This window comes from Euprymna scolopes, chromosome 20 (assembly GCF_053919585.1).
Source record: "Euprymna scolopes isolate OS-2025 chromosome 20, ASM5391958v1, whole genome shotgun sequence".
NCBI classification, from domain to species: domain Eukaryota; kingdom Metazoa; phylum Mollusca; class Cephalopoda; order Sepiida; family Sepiolidae; genus Euprymna; species Euprymna scolopes.
The window spans coordinates 9,594,398-9,609,458 of NC_136501.1; the positions used below are offsets into that span (position 1 = coordinate 9,594,398).

Here is a 15,061-nt window from a genome sequence, read left to right on the forward strand (position 1 = left end):
AAATTGCACAATGTGGCATTTTTTTATACATTGTCATTCCTAAAAATAAAAGTACAAATGAACAAAATAGTATAAAAAAGGAAAATTCCTTGAGATCTTGAAAATAACTCATTTGCAAAATGGAAGAAGTTATTATTCCAGTAGACTATGGAGTAGAAAACTAGCCCACTTGCATAATGGTTAGAATGTTTGATGATGGGCTGGAAGATCAGGGTTCAATCCTAGGTAGAGTCATACCAAAAATAATAAATAAAAATAATACTTGATGCTCTCTTGCAAAACATGCAACATTGTAAGATGAAGAATCAAGAGTAAGTGGAATAATCAGAGCAAAAGGAGTTATGCTTTCCCCTACACTTTGGTGCAGCAGTTAATGAAAAGAGAACTTTCAGGTCCTCTCAACCTATAGTTGACCACTTAAGTTTTTAACAAAGTACAATTGAGAGAGTGAAAAAATAAAATAAAACCAAGAAAATTATTTGATTCTTGTAAAGGAGAATGATAAGAATGAATATTCTTAAGATGTATCCAACCAATTTGTTGTTTTATTATTTTTTTTTTAAATTTTCTTATTTTGTTCTATCTGGGTATGAGGCATCCTACCGGATGCCAGATATTCATCTGCTATCTTATACATTCCAACTAAGAGATCTTTTTTAAAATTCTAACCTTCCTTTTAGATGCAATTGTTTGTATCTCTTTTGCACTTGGTTCACCGATTACACTTGCCAGGTAGTTTTTGAAATTCTTTTTTATAAGTCCAGTTGCTCCTATAATTACTGTAATGATAGAAATCTTAAGATTCCATTTTCATTTCATGTCGGACATAAGACATTCGTATTTCGTTATCTTTTCCCTCTTAGCTCTGTTTAACCTAACATCATTGAGGACACTGACTTCTACTAAGGTTGCTTCTTTCTCCTTATTCCATATTATTATGTCAGGTTTAATAGGTCCATTTTCTAGGTGCGTAGCTGTAGGAATTGCATAATCATAATGGCTGGTGTATGACTTATTTCCATCTGTTATATGTTCCCAGAACTTGCTGTTACACTGGACACTTACATGTTTACTAATAAAAATGCAATTTCAAACTAAAGTATGATGAACCGGCGAAAACACTCAAAAAGGTAAGCATGACAAACCGACAATTGGATAGACTCTTTTATAGAGATGCTTGGATGTAACTAAAATAAGATGTTTCTATTTGATATTTGCATTTAGAAATTGAAAATGCTATTTGAAACTAAAACGAGACAGACTGATCAAGGCTCTTCTATAGATGATCCTTGCTTCCTTACTCTGTTCTTTAGTCCTCATATCCCATGAGTGATATTTCTGACAAAGAGTGAAAAAATTGTTTTATGAGCCAGAATCTATTCCATCTAATATCATTTGCAAGTTTTTAACCTTGAAGTAGGATTTTTTTTAGTTCCTTACATCAAGTGGTTTTATGCCTTGTCTGATGCAATTTCCATAATATAAAAAAAAGCTTAAAATAGATGAGGAATATAAAGTTGACAAATGGATTTAATGTTTTCACTTGATTTTAATAAGATGAGTCAAAAGAAGAAAAAATATTTCTTAATTTCAATCAAATGATTAAATTCTTTAATGTTGATGATTTTGGATATTTTCGATTAGAAGATTAGAACGAATATAAGTTTCAGCTTCACCTAAAGTGTTATTCACTTTATAAACAGAAAAAGTATGTATCACGTGATAAACACATAACTATTTCAAATAAATATTGCAGACTAAATAAATAAAATATCAACTCATAAGAAACTGTTTTCATTATTTTTTTAGTCTGATATAAAAGAAAAGTTTATATTGATGAAAGCTTGTTGATCCCATACATATTTTGTATATGCATTCTCGAAAGTTTTTTTTTTAAAGAATATGGCCAGTAACTCACTGTTAAGTGATGGAATTCTTTTTCAAACCGCCTACACATGAAAGTCTAATGACACTTCTATTTTCCTTAAAAAAAAAAAGTGAATAAAAAAAATGTAATTTTTACTTTTTATCCATTCTTTTATTTTCAGACTGATTCGATATTTTCCCAAAATCTGCTTGACAAAAAAAAAGTTTATATTTATGTAACCCAATAAAAACAAAACAAATAAAAAAAAGTTTATATTTATGTAACCCAATAAAAACAAAACAAAAAAAAAAAGTTTATATTTATGTAACCCAATAAAAACAAAACAAATAAAAAAAAATTGCTTTTCTTCTCTATTCCGCACTCCATCTTAAAAATGGTTAAAAGGTGAAGACGCTTTCCATCCCATTTTGACAAAATAGAAGCAATATTTCCCATATAATTTTTTTTATGTAAAGGATATGAAAACTTATATTAAGTACAGACTTTATGTGCACTTTTTAGTTTTACTGTGGGGCCTTAGAAATAACTGATATGGTACCTAGATGCGGTGTTATTCTTCTCAGTGAGATTGACGTGTAAATTTAACATTAGAGTTTCCTTCTTCTAGATAGATGATCTGATCTATCTAGAAGAAGGAAACTCTAATGTTAAATCAGTGCCTTTTCAGTATTCATGCCAAATATGTTGTTAAAACCAGACCTTGTAGAAAGAGAGAGTGATGTGTATGTCGTATAATTTCACAACACTGCCATCTATTTGTACATTCATACTGATCGATAGTAGAATGTGAACTGTGAATGTACTTTTGGCAGCCCTGTAAGTCTCGCTTCCCCTATTTTGTCTGAAAATGCTGTCTCTCAAGTCGATTTTTGGTTAGTCTGTAGGCAAACATAATTTGAGTGACTTTCTTTTTTTCTCTCTTTGTTGCCATGTCACTAATAAGGTTGCCGCACATAAACGTTTTATCTGCCTGATAGTCCAAAAACCTAATCCATTGAGTAACTCCCAAAGAGGCTGTCCTATCAGTAGATGCAAAAGACCAGGGCTGTTGTATTGCCATTTAGTGAATAGCGTCTAGGCTATGCACTGGGGCCTTTCGATGCCATATTACTTACTGAGAACTGCTATGGTTTTTCAAAAGTTAAATGATAATCTTACTCATTCTCTTTGGTTCGTAACCCTAACCCGTCTAGTGACCTCTTCCACAAATTTTTCCAATCCCAACATGAAAAGTCTCAAAACAAAAAATAAACTTAAACACAGTTTCCCAACTTCTAACATGAATACCTACTACTAGGTCTCCTTTTCCAATATTAAGGGACTACATTTGAAATCCACTTACAGGACACTAAAATAGTCCTTTTATTTTTGCTTGAATCTGCTTTCACTGACAATTTTATAATTACATTGATTTGAACTTGATATCAAAACCCAACCTTCAAGATCGCCATGAACATGGAATTTGTGCTTATATTAAGGATGGCTTTCCATATGAAGGGACATCTCCCCTCACCCCCTCAAAATATGTGTTTCCATGTAGCACTTGCTCACAGGATTCATCTTTTCTCCCTATTGTCCCCACAGTGACAAAGTTACTATCTTTGAAAATATCTCTAAGAAAGTTGACTCTGTCCTATCTGTTCGCCCTTCTGCTAGTATCTATATCTATGGTGACTTTTATGTTCACAATGTTGAATAGTTAGTCCATTCAAACAAGACTGACGATATAGGGAGATATTGCCAGGATTTTTTCCTTGACTATGATCTTACAGATTGTTGGCAAACCTATGTGCGTGTCTGATGCTGATGGACATTTTACAAGCAGAAACCAAACAGCCAGCTATGCTACACCCCTGAATGTGCCGTCATCGATGCTCACAGAAATCACTATTTCAATTACTTTCAAAGAAATAGATGCTCTGAAACAAAGTTGCTTTTAGAACTGTCAGCAATCACTACAAAAGGGTTATAGAAAATGTAAAACAGTCCCATGCGAAGAGCAAAAATGATTTTGAACAAATGTAAGACTTCAATTCCAACCATCATCAATGGACCAAAAGTGACCTCCTTAGTATCTGATAAAGCTAAGCTTTTTGTAAAAAAAAACTATATGAAATTTGATCCTTTGCAATCGGACCTATTTACCCCTTACATTTTTCTCATGACTGAAAACATCTGCTTGAGATGTGACCAAACTTATCAAGAACCTCAATACTAACAAAGCAACTGATCCTGACAACATTCCACACATAGTAATTAAAAAGTTGCAACTGGAACTAGCTTCTATACTTACAAAGCTGTTTAATTGTTGCTTAAAACATCATCTTGGAAAACTTTATCATTGTTTTCACAATGTTAAAAAATACTGCAGATTGGTCTTCTGCATCTCGGTACGGACCAATCAGTCTCCTATGCTTCACGAGTAAGTTGTTTGAATCTGTAATAAATCAAGTTGTCAGCTTCCTCAGCAAAACCAATCTACTCAGTGACAGACAATATGGATTTTGTCCTGCAAAATTAACAGCTAACATGCTAACTGTAATATCACATAGGATGAGTAAATCTATTAAAAGGGATAGAGGTTTCTGCATTTCTAGAGTAATCACTATTGATATATCAAAGCTTTTTGATAGGATTTGGCACAAATGTCTGCTCCACAAGCTTTCTAGTTATGGGATTTCAGGAAATGTATTCTCAACCATCAAATCCTTTCTTTTTGATAGGTTTATGAAAGTAGTTGTTGATGGTCAGAAGTCTGAAGCATATTATATCAACGATAGTTCAAGGATCCATTTTGGGTTCAACCCTTTTTCTGACATCAATGATCACATTCTAAGATTATTTGTTGATATCTATGCAAATGATACAACTATTTATGGAAACACTTTGAAGAGCATACCTGATCAGTTAGAGTGTCTGAAATAGCAGTTATAAGAGCCAGATGCAGCCTAAGATGGAATACTCTTGCCACATCTGAGGAGGTGCTGTGCAGAGTACAAAATCGTCTTCAGAATCTAGTGGAGGATGCCCGCTTCTTTTCCCTGCAATCTTTCTCACAGAAAAGACATTGCTAATCTTTTTCTAATATTACTTTCATGGTAGATGTCCAGCTGAGCTCCACTCTCTGGTTCCCTCCAGTAAAACATTAACAGAAAAAACTCGTCTAGCTACAACCACTATAAATCATTTTCTGTTCTTGCTCTGTGTACCTACAATTAAACAGAACTTCCATGAGCAGAGTTTCTTTTCAGGACTTGTTTTCTATGAAACACAATATCAGAGGGTTGATTCTCAGTTGACTACAACATGGTTGTTTTCAAATCCAATATTAACAAATTTTTGTTGAGCTGTCTAATTAAGTAATCAAATTCAGTCCAGATCAAACCAAGATCTGCAATTCTCACGATGTTTGCCTCATCACCTGACATTAACCAATGTCCTCAATTGGCTTTTGGGACTTCATGAGCGGTTACTTGTTAGTAAAAAAAAAAGAAAAAAAACCCAAAAAACACTTGTACGTACAGGATTCACTCCTAAACTATGTAACAAATCATTTTGATTTTTTTAACATAGCTGCCAGGCATAAGGAGTCAAAATATAGGCTATATTAAATTATTAGATAGACCAAATTGCTATAAAAATATAACTAATGTTTTTAACAATGATTTAATTTTTTTCTATTTGTAAAATTATTGGGTGTAAGTAGTTTCCAAAACTTGCAAGTTATTAGAATTTGCTATTAAATGATTTTCTATTCGACTGTTTAAATGCTTCCAAATTCTTTTGAAGGCCATAAAGTAATTCATTCATTTGTTTTGTTTAACTATTAACAAAATATTAAAATGGCTGATTTGTTTCCAAAGAAACTAAAATACATTCTGGTGGATTTAATTTAGCAATTACATAATTTAAAAATTTGATTATTAAAGTATCATTTTACACGATAGTATTTTTATTTCAATAAAATAATTGATTAATAGCAAATCAAAAAATAATTCAAGGTGTAAATCATGTAGTCGCAAGAAAAACACACGTAGAGACACACACATACAAACACTCATACACACACAAAGTTATTTTATAATTGTATGAATTATTAAATGTTTTGTAAAACGTTACATTCAATTCTCCATCATAAATAGTATTTGGTGCAGCCATTTTCATTTCTATAACAAACTTCCAAACAAATTTTCTCTTCTATTTCTCAGCGATATTAATCTATTGGCATAACATCTAAAATATCAGTTGAAATAGAAAAGGCCATCGTCAATATTTGCTTAAGAAGACATTTTAATTTGTCAGTTACTCTAGCAACTCAAATGTTTTCATAAATATGCACAAAAAATATCTTATTTCAGTAAATTATTGTTAATGAGATGATTATTAACAAAATATAATATTTAGATATTAATTAATTATTAATTGAAAATCTAAAAACGTATATACACTGCTTATTGTAATTTTTTTTGTTTTACACTTAACATTTTTTATTCAATAGATAGCAACAATAAGTTAATTAATAAAATATCCTTTTGTAAAACTAATATGCAAATATTGGGAAGTTTTATCGAATATCCTGCTGACTTGACAGGCTGGGAATAGGCTCAAGGCGTTTTCATTAATGCTGATGATTGAGAGACACTCGTAAATGTTGCAAAAAGAGCAATTGATCTTGATAAAATAAAGAATATGTAATTTTGATATCATGTATAGCACTAACTTTGATATAATATATAGCATTAATATAGCATTAGTGGTTAAATATTTAATTAAGAATAATAATGATATGTAGAAATTATACCATGTATCTCTTTAAAATCTACAAATTACATTTTTCTACAATAATGAGTTTTTAAATTACAAACTTAATTTTTTTAAAATATAAACAAGATACATGGGTTTATTTTAATGTTAAATATAATTTTTTAGTTTTTTTTATGACAAAATTGACATAAAAAATATTTACTCAGTAATTATATTTTTCTTTTAAAACATTCAGTTTTAAATGTTACTTGTAATAAAAGATTTATTTTTATATTTTTATAAAAAAAACAACCTTTCTCATTCTGAATAAATTGTTTAAAATCAAGATAATGATATTAATTTTAAATAAGTTAATTTAATACTTTAAATAAGAAAATATTCCTCTATATTTCAATACAGAATGAGGCTACTATCATAACTAAAGAAAATATTCTAACAAAAAAAAAGACTAAAGTAAATTTTTAACCTTTATGGAGATATTTATACTTTTAATTTCTTGTATTCTTTTAAGAATAATACTCCATAAATAATTAATTGTATCCGAAAAAATCATAATAAATAAGTTTGCAAGTTTTGTTATATCACACATAATTTACATTCATGTAACTTTATGAAATCTAAAGTAAAAATTTTAATTATGCATTAAATTTTAAATATATTTATGCAAATATATAAGAGCCTTAGTTTTGAATACTGAAACAATAATACAGTATAATATAAAGAATTTATGCTGAAATCATCTTTTGGAAAGCAAATTTTACAATACGCAATCTTATATAATTCAATACAATATATTTATTTATATAAAGTTAGGTATGCGTATCTGTTTATATATTTCTATGTATAGGGTTTACCAGTATACTAATCAACCAATCATTATGAATTTTTAAACATAGCTACTAGATTTTAAAAGATTGTAATATGTGCTATATTTAATTTAATTTAGTTTTATGCAAATGGGGCAAAGATGGGATGGAAGCCATTTGTGAAACTTTAATAATAGATATTAAACATCAATAAAAAATTTTCCTCCTTTAGTTTCTTTGGGATATTTTAAAGGGTTTTAGAAGGTATAACATAGGCACAACCTCTCCTATGAAAATTCTAATATTTCAGATTTTGCATTAAATTTGATCCATAATCATTAGACACCAATTCAGCAAGATTGCCCAATTTCAATTTCGTCTGAAGACCCCCTTAAGCATAAGCTTTAAATTTTAGATATTTTTTAGAATCAAAATAACATAATAAATTTTGATCAAAATTGGAATAAGGATTCTAGATATAAGGTTTAGTAGCATTATATCTTGATTTGAATCTTCATTAGGGAACATATAAATGGTGCAAAATTGTTCAGTTTGAGGAATTCATTTTGCCTGTCCCTAAGACGAGTATTCTAATTATATTTAGAAGAACTTTACCAAATATAGCAAAAGGTTTTGTAGCAATGAAGAAAAAAAATCATTAAAGAAAAGTATATTATAAAATGGTTTTAGAAGAATATTACAAAAAGAAATGCAAGTAGTTTATTCATAAACACCGTTCATCAAAATGGAAATAGCCATACCAAAAAAAAAAAAAAGTATTGATGAAATAAGATAAAAAAAGAAAAAAAGGCTGACCTCTTTAATATTAATTGATGAATTAACGGCATAACAAAAACTGTTTCTACGTTTGGCAGTTACGTAAAATCCATTTTCCACATTATTGTGCAACCAATTCGATTTTAGTGCTGGTAGATTTGGATAAAATTTCTCGTTTCCACAGACGGCTTTTTTAAAGCTTTCATTGCGATTACATGCTGGTTGATATTGCAACGGATTTAAGTTATTTCGGAAACTCTCTTGAGCACTGTCTTGTGCAGCACCGTGAATGGCACCATCGCACCGGCTATGATCAAGTGGCTCTTGCGGTTGTGTCCGACCATTGTACAATTGGTATTCTTCAAATTTCACAAATTCTTTGTCCCAGTCGACTGGCTCGTACACATCGTTAGCAACATCAATTTTAAAAATACGACTCAATCCAATCATAACAGCTATGTTGTATTAGTACAGAAGAAAAAGATCTAAACATGTGCCTAACACAAACCGATTGGCCTGCAGTACATGTGGATCTGATTCTATACATTTGCTGTACAGGACCTCCATCTGTGACAGAAGACATCACATGACAAGCACTTATATCTGACAGGGACTAACGATTTAATGGTTGTGATAGTGTGATTGGTGAAGACCACTAAAACACTCTCTCTCTCTTTTTCTCTCTCTGTCCTTCTCTCTCTTCCCACTACATCCACCTGAGATGGAAATATCCACATGTGTTGAGCGACACACACATGCACGCACGCATAATACACTATTTTAACAAAGAAAGTATTAACAAATATTGACTTATCAATCCAATATATGTCAAACCTCATATACATTCTACTTTTTCTATATTCAAGAGTTATCTTTAAAAGTGACACTCTATTGTTCAATAATTCAAGGACAACAAGTTGTATCTATTATAGAATGAAGCAATAATAGAAATTAGACGAGGACTAATTGAAATTAAAACAAATGAGGTAAACATCAACTCATGGGCTAACTCAATCAATTATGTGCATAAAATGATACAATAAAAGTAAAAAAAAAAAAAAAAAAAATGGAACAAGCTGTTCATTGTAAATATAAAAGGCACAATATTACTATTTCGATATACAAAATAATGTTTTTTTTAAAACTTTTATTCATCCAAAACAAGGCAAAACTGCGACAGAATGGTTACTGTGAGTAAAGACAGATTTATAGGGAGCATCCTAAGTATGAGAGGGAATTGCTTAGCAAAACGTTTGCTCACATTATATTTAAATTTCTCTGCATGTTAGTACAGTCATGGGAACAGGGACTAGGGAGGGAATTCTAAAGGCAAGTCACACAAGGACAAAAGCTATTAGAGTAGCAAGTTGTTGCTGATGGGTGAATGCGTTTTATTATTTTTTTTTTCAATAAATCTTAACATATAAAAACTATGTCAAGATGGATCAATTGTGAAAATAGCCTTGATTATGTGCTGAAACTTTTGGTGGATTGACTCAAATGTTCTCTTCTCTACAGAAAAGATGTTGCTAGTCTTTTTCATGGAAGGTTTTCAATTGAGCTTCAATCCATGATTCTGCTCTGCAAAACATTCACAGCAAGAACTTATCTAAAGTTATCTAAATTTATCACTGTAAAGAAATTTCCTTTCTCCCTCTGTGTAACTAAAACTGAATGGAGCTTCCATGAACAAAGTTTCTTTCTAAAAATTATCTCAACTGAAAAGGATATTGAAATTGGTTGACGATTTGGGGCCCGAGAAGAATCAGCTAGTCAAATTCCAGTGCATGCATCTTTCTCCTAACAACCAACCATTCGTTACCGACAATAAAGATGTATTGTTATATTTTCATATATCGTTGTGAAATACAACAGTACTCCATCTCCGAATGTATTTGACTTATCATACAATTTCTCTCATCATTTACGTTATCTGCCCATCCTCTCACCCATTCAGAAAAAGTGTGCACACTGACAACCAACATAACATTTGCAAATCGAGTTGCATTGTTCACTTAAAAGCAAATCAACCTTTTTTAATGCTGAAAAACAATTGTAAAAAAAAAAAAAAAAAAAAAGATGACTTTGTACACAAACTCTTTTGCCACAACAAGAGGGGGGAATTGTAGGTTATACATTTCTCAATAGTATTAATGTGTAAATTAATTCGATCTGTGTGTAATATTTAATGTCTACTGTGGTCAATATCAGAAAAACAACAAACACAGGCGAAAGCAATAATGAATATTTCATTTTTTTTTCAACCAATAATCGTAAAGCAAATAGTAATGTTGTTGACCTCTTTCTTGCATGATTTTCAAGTGGGACATGTTTATCTGATCCAATCTATGATAGTCACACTTATTCAACCACCAAACAATAAATATTGAATATTTTTAGTTTGTAACTAATCAATTTCGTTGTATAATTCTTTAAAATTAGATATTGTGAAAGTTTAAGAAAAAAATTTACTTTTTAAGTAAATAACATTGGCCCATTTAGTAGAATGATTTTTGTTCATTAACGGTCTGAGAGACCAAGGTTCAATCTTCGGTAGAGTCATATTAAAGACTAAAAAAAAAAAAAAAAAAAAAAGGTACTTAATGTTTCCTTGTTAAATACTTAGCATTACAAGGTGAAGATTAAAGGTCAGTAGGGTTATCCCCTACATGTCAGTGTAGTAGCCATAAAAAGATCATTTAAGTCGCCCTCAACTCCACTCAATTAAGGAGAAGAAAACAATCCTATTTATTCATATCATTTACATGTTTTGGGTTGTTCCACCTGTTTTTGTTACAAAGACATTTGCAACGTTTCAGCCAGTGAATGAATAGGCTTTCTTCAGGTGTCTTTTGTTATAGTTGGTAATCTTCTAAGAATTTTGAGCTGAACCTTTTATTTGTTCCCCTGAAGTAGATTGCTGTTATACTGCATTCTATGCCTTTTCTATATCTTGCGTATTACTTAGATTTTCTCAAGTCACTTTCCTTGGAATAAAAAAGTTTAGTTCGAAATTTGCAGAAAGTTACAGACCATCTAAGAATGACGGAGAATACAACAGATGAAATGTAACAATGGGGCAATCAAGATGAGGAAAACAGTTCAGATCATGTGAATAATAAAAACAATATTTCATCGCCAAATACTATATATTCCCTGCCTTTATGATATCTCCAACATTTTTGAGATAGAATGAATTTTTGTTGTTTCTTGAAATGAATTACATTTTTCAGACCGTTTGTCTCGCATCCATTCCTGTTATATTCACGTTTCAACCACTTTAGCCTTTTTCAGATGTATTCTGTCATAATCAGTAATTGTTTGGGAATTCTGAATATTTAATCCACAGAGATACATTGATCTCATTAAATAAATGATCCAGTTCAAAATTCACAGAAGGTCACAGAGTAACTATGACATAAGGCACATAAAGAATGAAAAAGAGTACAACAGGTGAAATGTTATCAAAATGGCAGCAACTATGATGCAGAAAACATTCTGAACCAAATAATATAGAAATAGCTCATCTCGTCGATATTGTGAAAACAATATTTATAACTTATTCCCACTTTCCAATGGTTTATAATAAATAATGCAAGATCAAAAACTGCTTCTAAAACCAATCAAGTAAAATGAATATCAATAAGCCTTCTCGTTCATCATTTAATTTCTGCCTTTCTTGTGTTTATCAGGAAAAAGGTTATCATTAATTAAAAGTTAAATGTACCCATGGATCTGACCAAAACTTTAACACACAATGAGTTTCAACAACTTCCACAAGAACTTGTTATCCCTTCTTATTACCTCCTTCTCCTTTCATACTTGTCCACTACCCTCTCCGTGTTTCCACCCACCTCACTCCTACCACTGCATCTCCCTTCATCTTGTCCACTTAATCAAATACCCACTTATCCTTCTCCTACTGTTTTTTCACCTCCCCCTTTCCTTTGATACCCCCCACGTCCCTCTAAACAATGCTACACCTTCAACTCTCCCTTCGAATCTTCAGTGTTTTTCTGTATAAAAAGATATTCTTTTTCAATACAGCCCTTTTCTACTACGGATTAAGGTTAGTTTTCATGGTTGAAATATTGGTTCACATTTCAATGGCAATATGCATTGTTTGAGATGAAAAAAAAGTGAGAGACAGAAAGTCTTGGAAATTGTTAAGACATGATATTCTGCAGGATTGCAGAAAAAACGTTTGATGTCGAGATGCACATATTAAACTCCTAATCTGGAATCTAAAAACTCAGAAATGCCCCAAAACTGGCTAATTTTATTTGTTTTTTTTTTTTTTTTTAATTGATTAATTTGCATAGGCTGTGATAAAAAACAATTTTGTTCTTTAGTGTTTATTAAATGAAGTCAACACTGTTTTAAAATGTATTAATTCGTAGTTGTATTTGTAAAACGAAATTTTTTTTTTTCATCCTATATTATACTTCATCCATGACAAACTATATACTCTAATACAGTAATACTGTTATTGAAGTTTTAAATGGATTAATAAAAATTAAACAGGCTCTATTATAAGCGTATTAATTTGTATCTATTAAATACAATTTACTTCTTGGTTTTTCATTGTTATATTTTACATAGTCTATTCAGAAAACACTTCTGGTTCAAAGTTTGTTAAATATTTGATCAAGTAGCTGTATATCCTTTTAATTACAGTTTCAATTATATTATTTTGAGTTTGCATCTGATTCATATTATTTTATATTTCAACTGTTCGTTTTTGAAGTCAAAAGTAGCATGCATCCCCCCCCCCTCCATGCAAGTTATTAATATGAATATTTTTGCTATTTCTGTTTATTCAAGTGATCTAGTGGTTAAAAGCAATAGTTTGCATTGTTCTCAACGTGTTGCACAAGTCTGTGATAAATTTTCAGTAATTTGAAAAACTCATTCATATTTGGTAGAGACTTTATATATATTTTTTAACATTTGTTTTCCATGAGTGTTAAAAGTTTTCGGCCTTATTTCATTCAAATCTCTTCATCTGATTTTATGTTCCTGAATCTTTGAGATTGATTATTCATATTATTTAGATTCTTTGGACTACTGTTCTCATCTTAGGGTTTGTTTTCACAATGTTTTGGTTGATTTAACCTCCGACCTTCTTCAGGTGTATCTTGTCAAACTTGGGAATCTTTCTGTAAAAACTTGGGAATCTTTCTGTCAAACTCCGGAATCTGCATGGAATCTTGAAAAGAACTCTTTACTGTGGTATAGTGAATAAAGTACTTGGTAAAATTTAGTTGTAAAGTTACATTCATAGGGATTGAAGGTTCAATCCTCAGTGCGGGTGACACTCAATATAGAATTATGAATTACTTAGGACTTCTACCCAGTCATGGCTGATGGAACAAGAGCATGCCCCTGCAGATTAAATAAAAAGTTGCGCTCAAAATTCCATGCAGATTCCCAAGTTCGACAGGAAGATTCTCAAGTTTGACAAGATACATCTGAAGAAGGTTGGCGCTTACATTGGCTGAAACATTGTGAAAATAACACTCAAAATGAGAACAGTAGTCTGAAGAATCCAAATAATACTCTTCATATGAATCTGACATTTTAAATCTCAGCTGATAATGAAGTTTATAATTAAATGATGAGAGCACTTGATTACTTGATTTGAAGCTACAAATTTAGTTTTGTAAATATTCATTATGTATAATACCATTTTTACAGTTCTGAATTTTTAAAGATGAGGTATAAATGTTTGTATTATTTAAATTAATCGGAAAATTGTTCATATCTTGAGTGTTATCTGCATAACATTTCAGTCAATGTAACCTCTGAACTTCGTCAGGTGTAAAAATCATCATGTTTTGGCAGAAAAAAAGGAGGATAGCTCTGCACTTTAAAGTTTTGAATTTTTGGATCTAGTTGGAAGTAAGTTTTAATCATAATATGTTAAAAATTATACCCCTAGGATTCCCTGATAATTAAATTATCTTTATAATTCATGTAAACTTACTTCCAACTAGATGCAAAAATTCGCAACCTTAGAGTGCAGAGCTACCTTTCTTTTTTCCTGCCAAAACATGGTGACTTTTAAACCTGATGAAGGTCGGAGGTGACATTGACTGAAATGTTGTGCAGATAACACTCAAGATGAGAACAATTGTCCGATTAATTTAAATAATACAAGTACGTTTTTGGACTATTATAATTATTGATGATTATCAATGATTCTTTTGAATGTGTATCCTCATCCTGATTGTTTTTATCACTATAAATATAGTGATAAAAACAGTTAGTATCTAATAACATCTTTATTAAATGGACAAATCTCTTTTTTACCCTCCCCCCTCGCCGCTACCTTTCCTCAAAAAGGACATATTTTTCTTCCTGTCGATTTGGAAGTTTCCTTCGAAAAAATGAATTCACAATAACTTTATTTTTAAAGAATAGTAGTCCAAACTGATATGTGCAAAAATATCATCTTGAAATACAATTAAGAACACCTATAAAAAATGACAATATATAAAAAAAACCTAGATGTGACAACAAAGTGTTGATGCTTTAATATATATATAATGTTCAATATTTCCTGAGGCTTATTGAAAAGCTACAAGTAGAGGCTAAAATTACACTGTTGAAAACATTGTGATAAAAGAAGTCATTTATGGCAAATGAAAGGAAGAATGTCAAATGTTAGAATGAAATCGATTGTGAGAATATCCGGAAAGAAAGATATCGTGAATATTATCAAAGATAAAAGAGTAAGGAAGGTTTGAGAATACTAAAAACAACCAAAATGATGAAGATGCTGTAATGATAAAGGTTCAAGAATTTAGACACAAATTAATGGATG

At 30.8% G+C, this 15,061-nt stretch overlaps 1 protein-coding gene across 17 annotated transcripts in view; it reads right to left on the reverse strand.

Annotated features, from left to right (window-relative positions):
- Positions 1 to 15,061, reverse strand: part of LOC145241306 (voltage-dependent L-type calcium channel subunit beta-1-like) — a 375,341-nt gene that overhangs the window by 117,460 nt on the left and 242,820 nt on the right. For 2 of the 17 annotated variants that reach the window (XM_080104094.1, XM_080104093.1), the window contains exon 1: positions 8,275 to 8,804. The exons of 14 other annotated variants lie outside the window; for them this stretch is intronic. In XM_080104094.1, coding sequence (XP_079960220.1) covers positions 8,275 to 8,685 — 411 coding nt within the window. In that variant the 5' untranslated portion in view covers positions 8,686 to 8,804. Of the gene's footprint in view, positions 1 to 8,274; positions 8,868 to 15,061 lie in introns of those variants that run through there. One more of the 17 variants, XM_080104095.1, reaches the window with a different exon arrangement.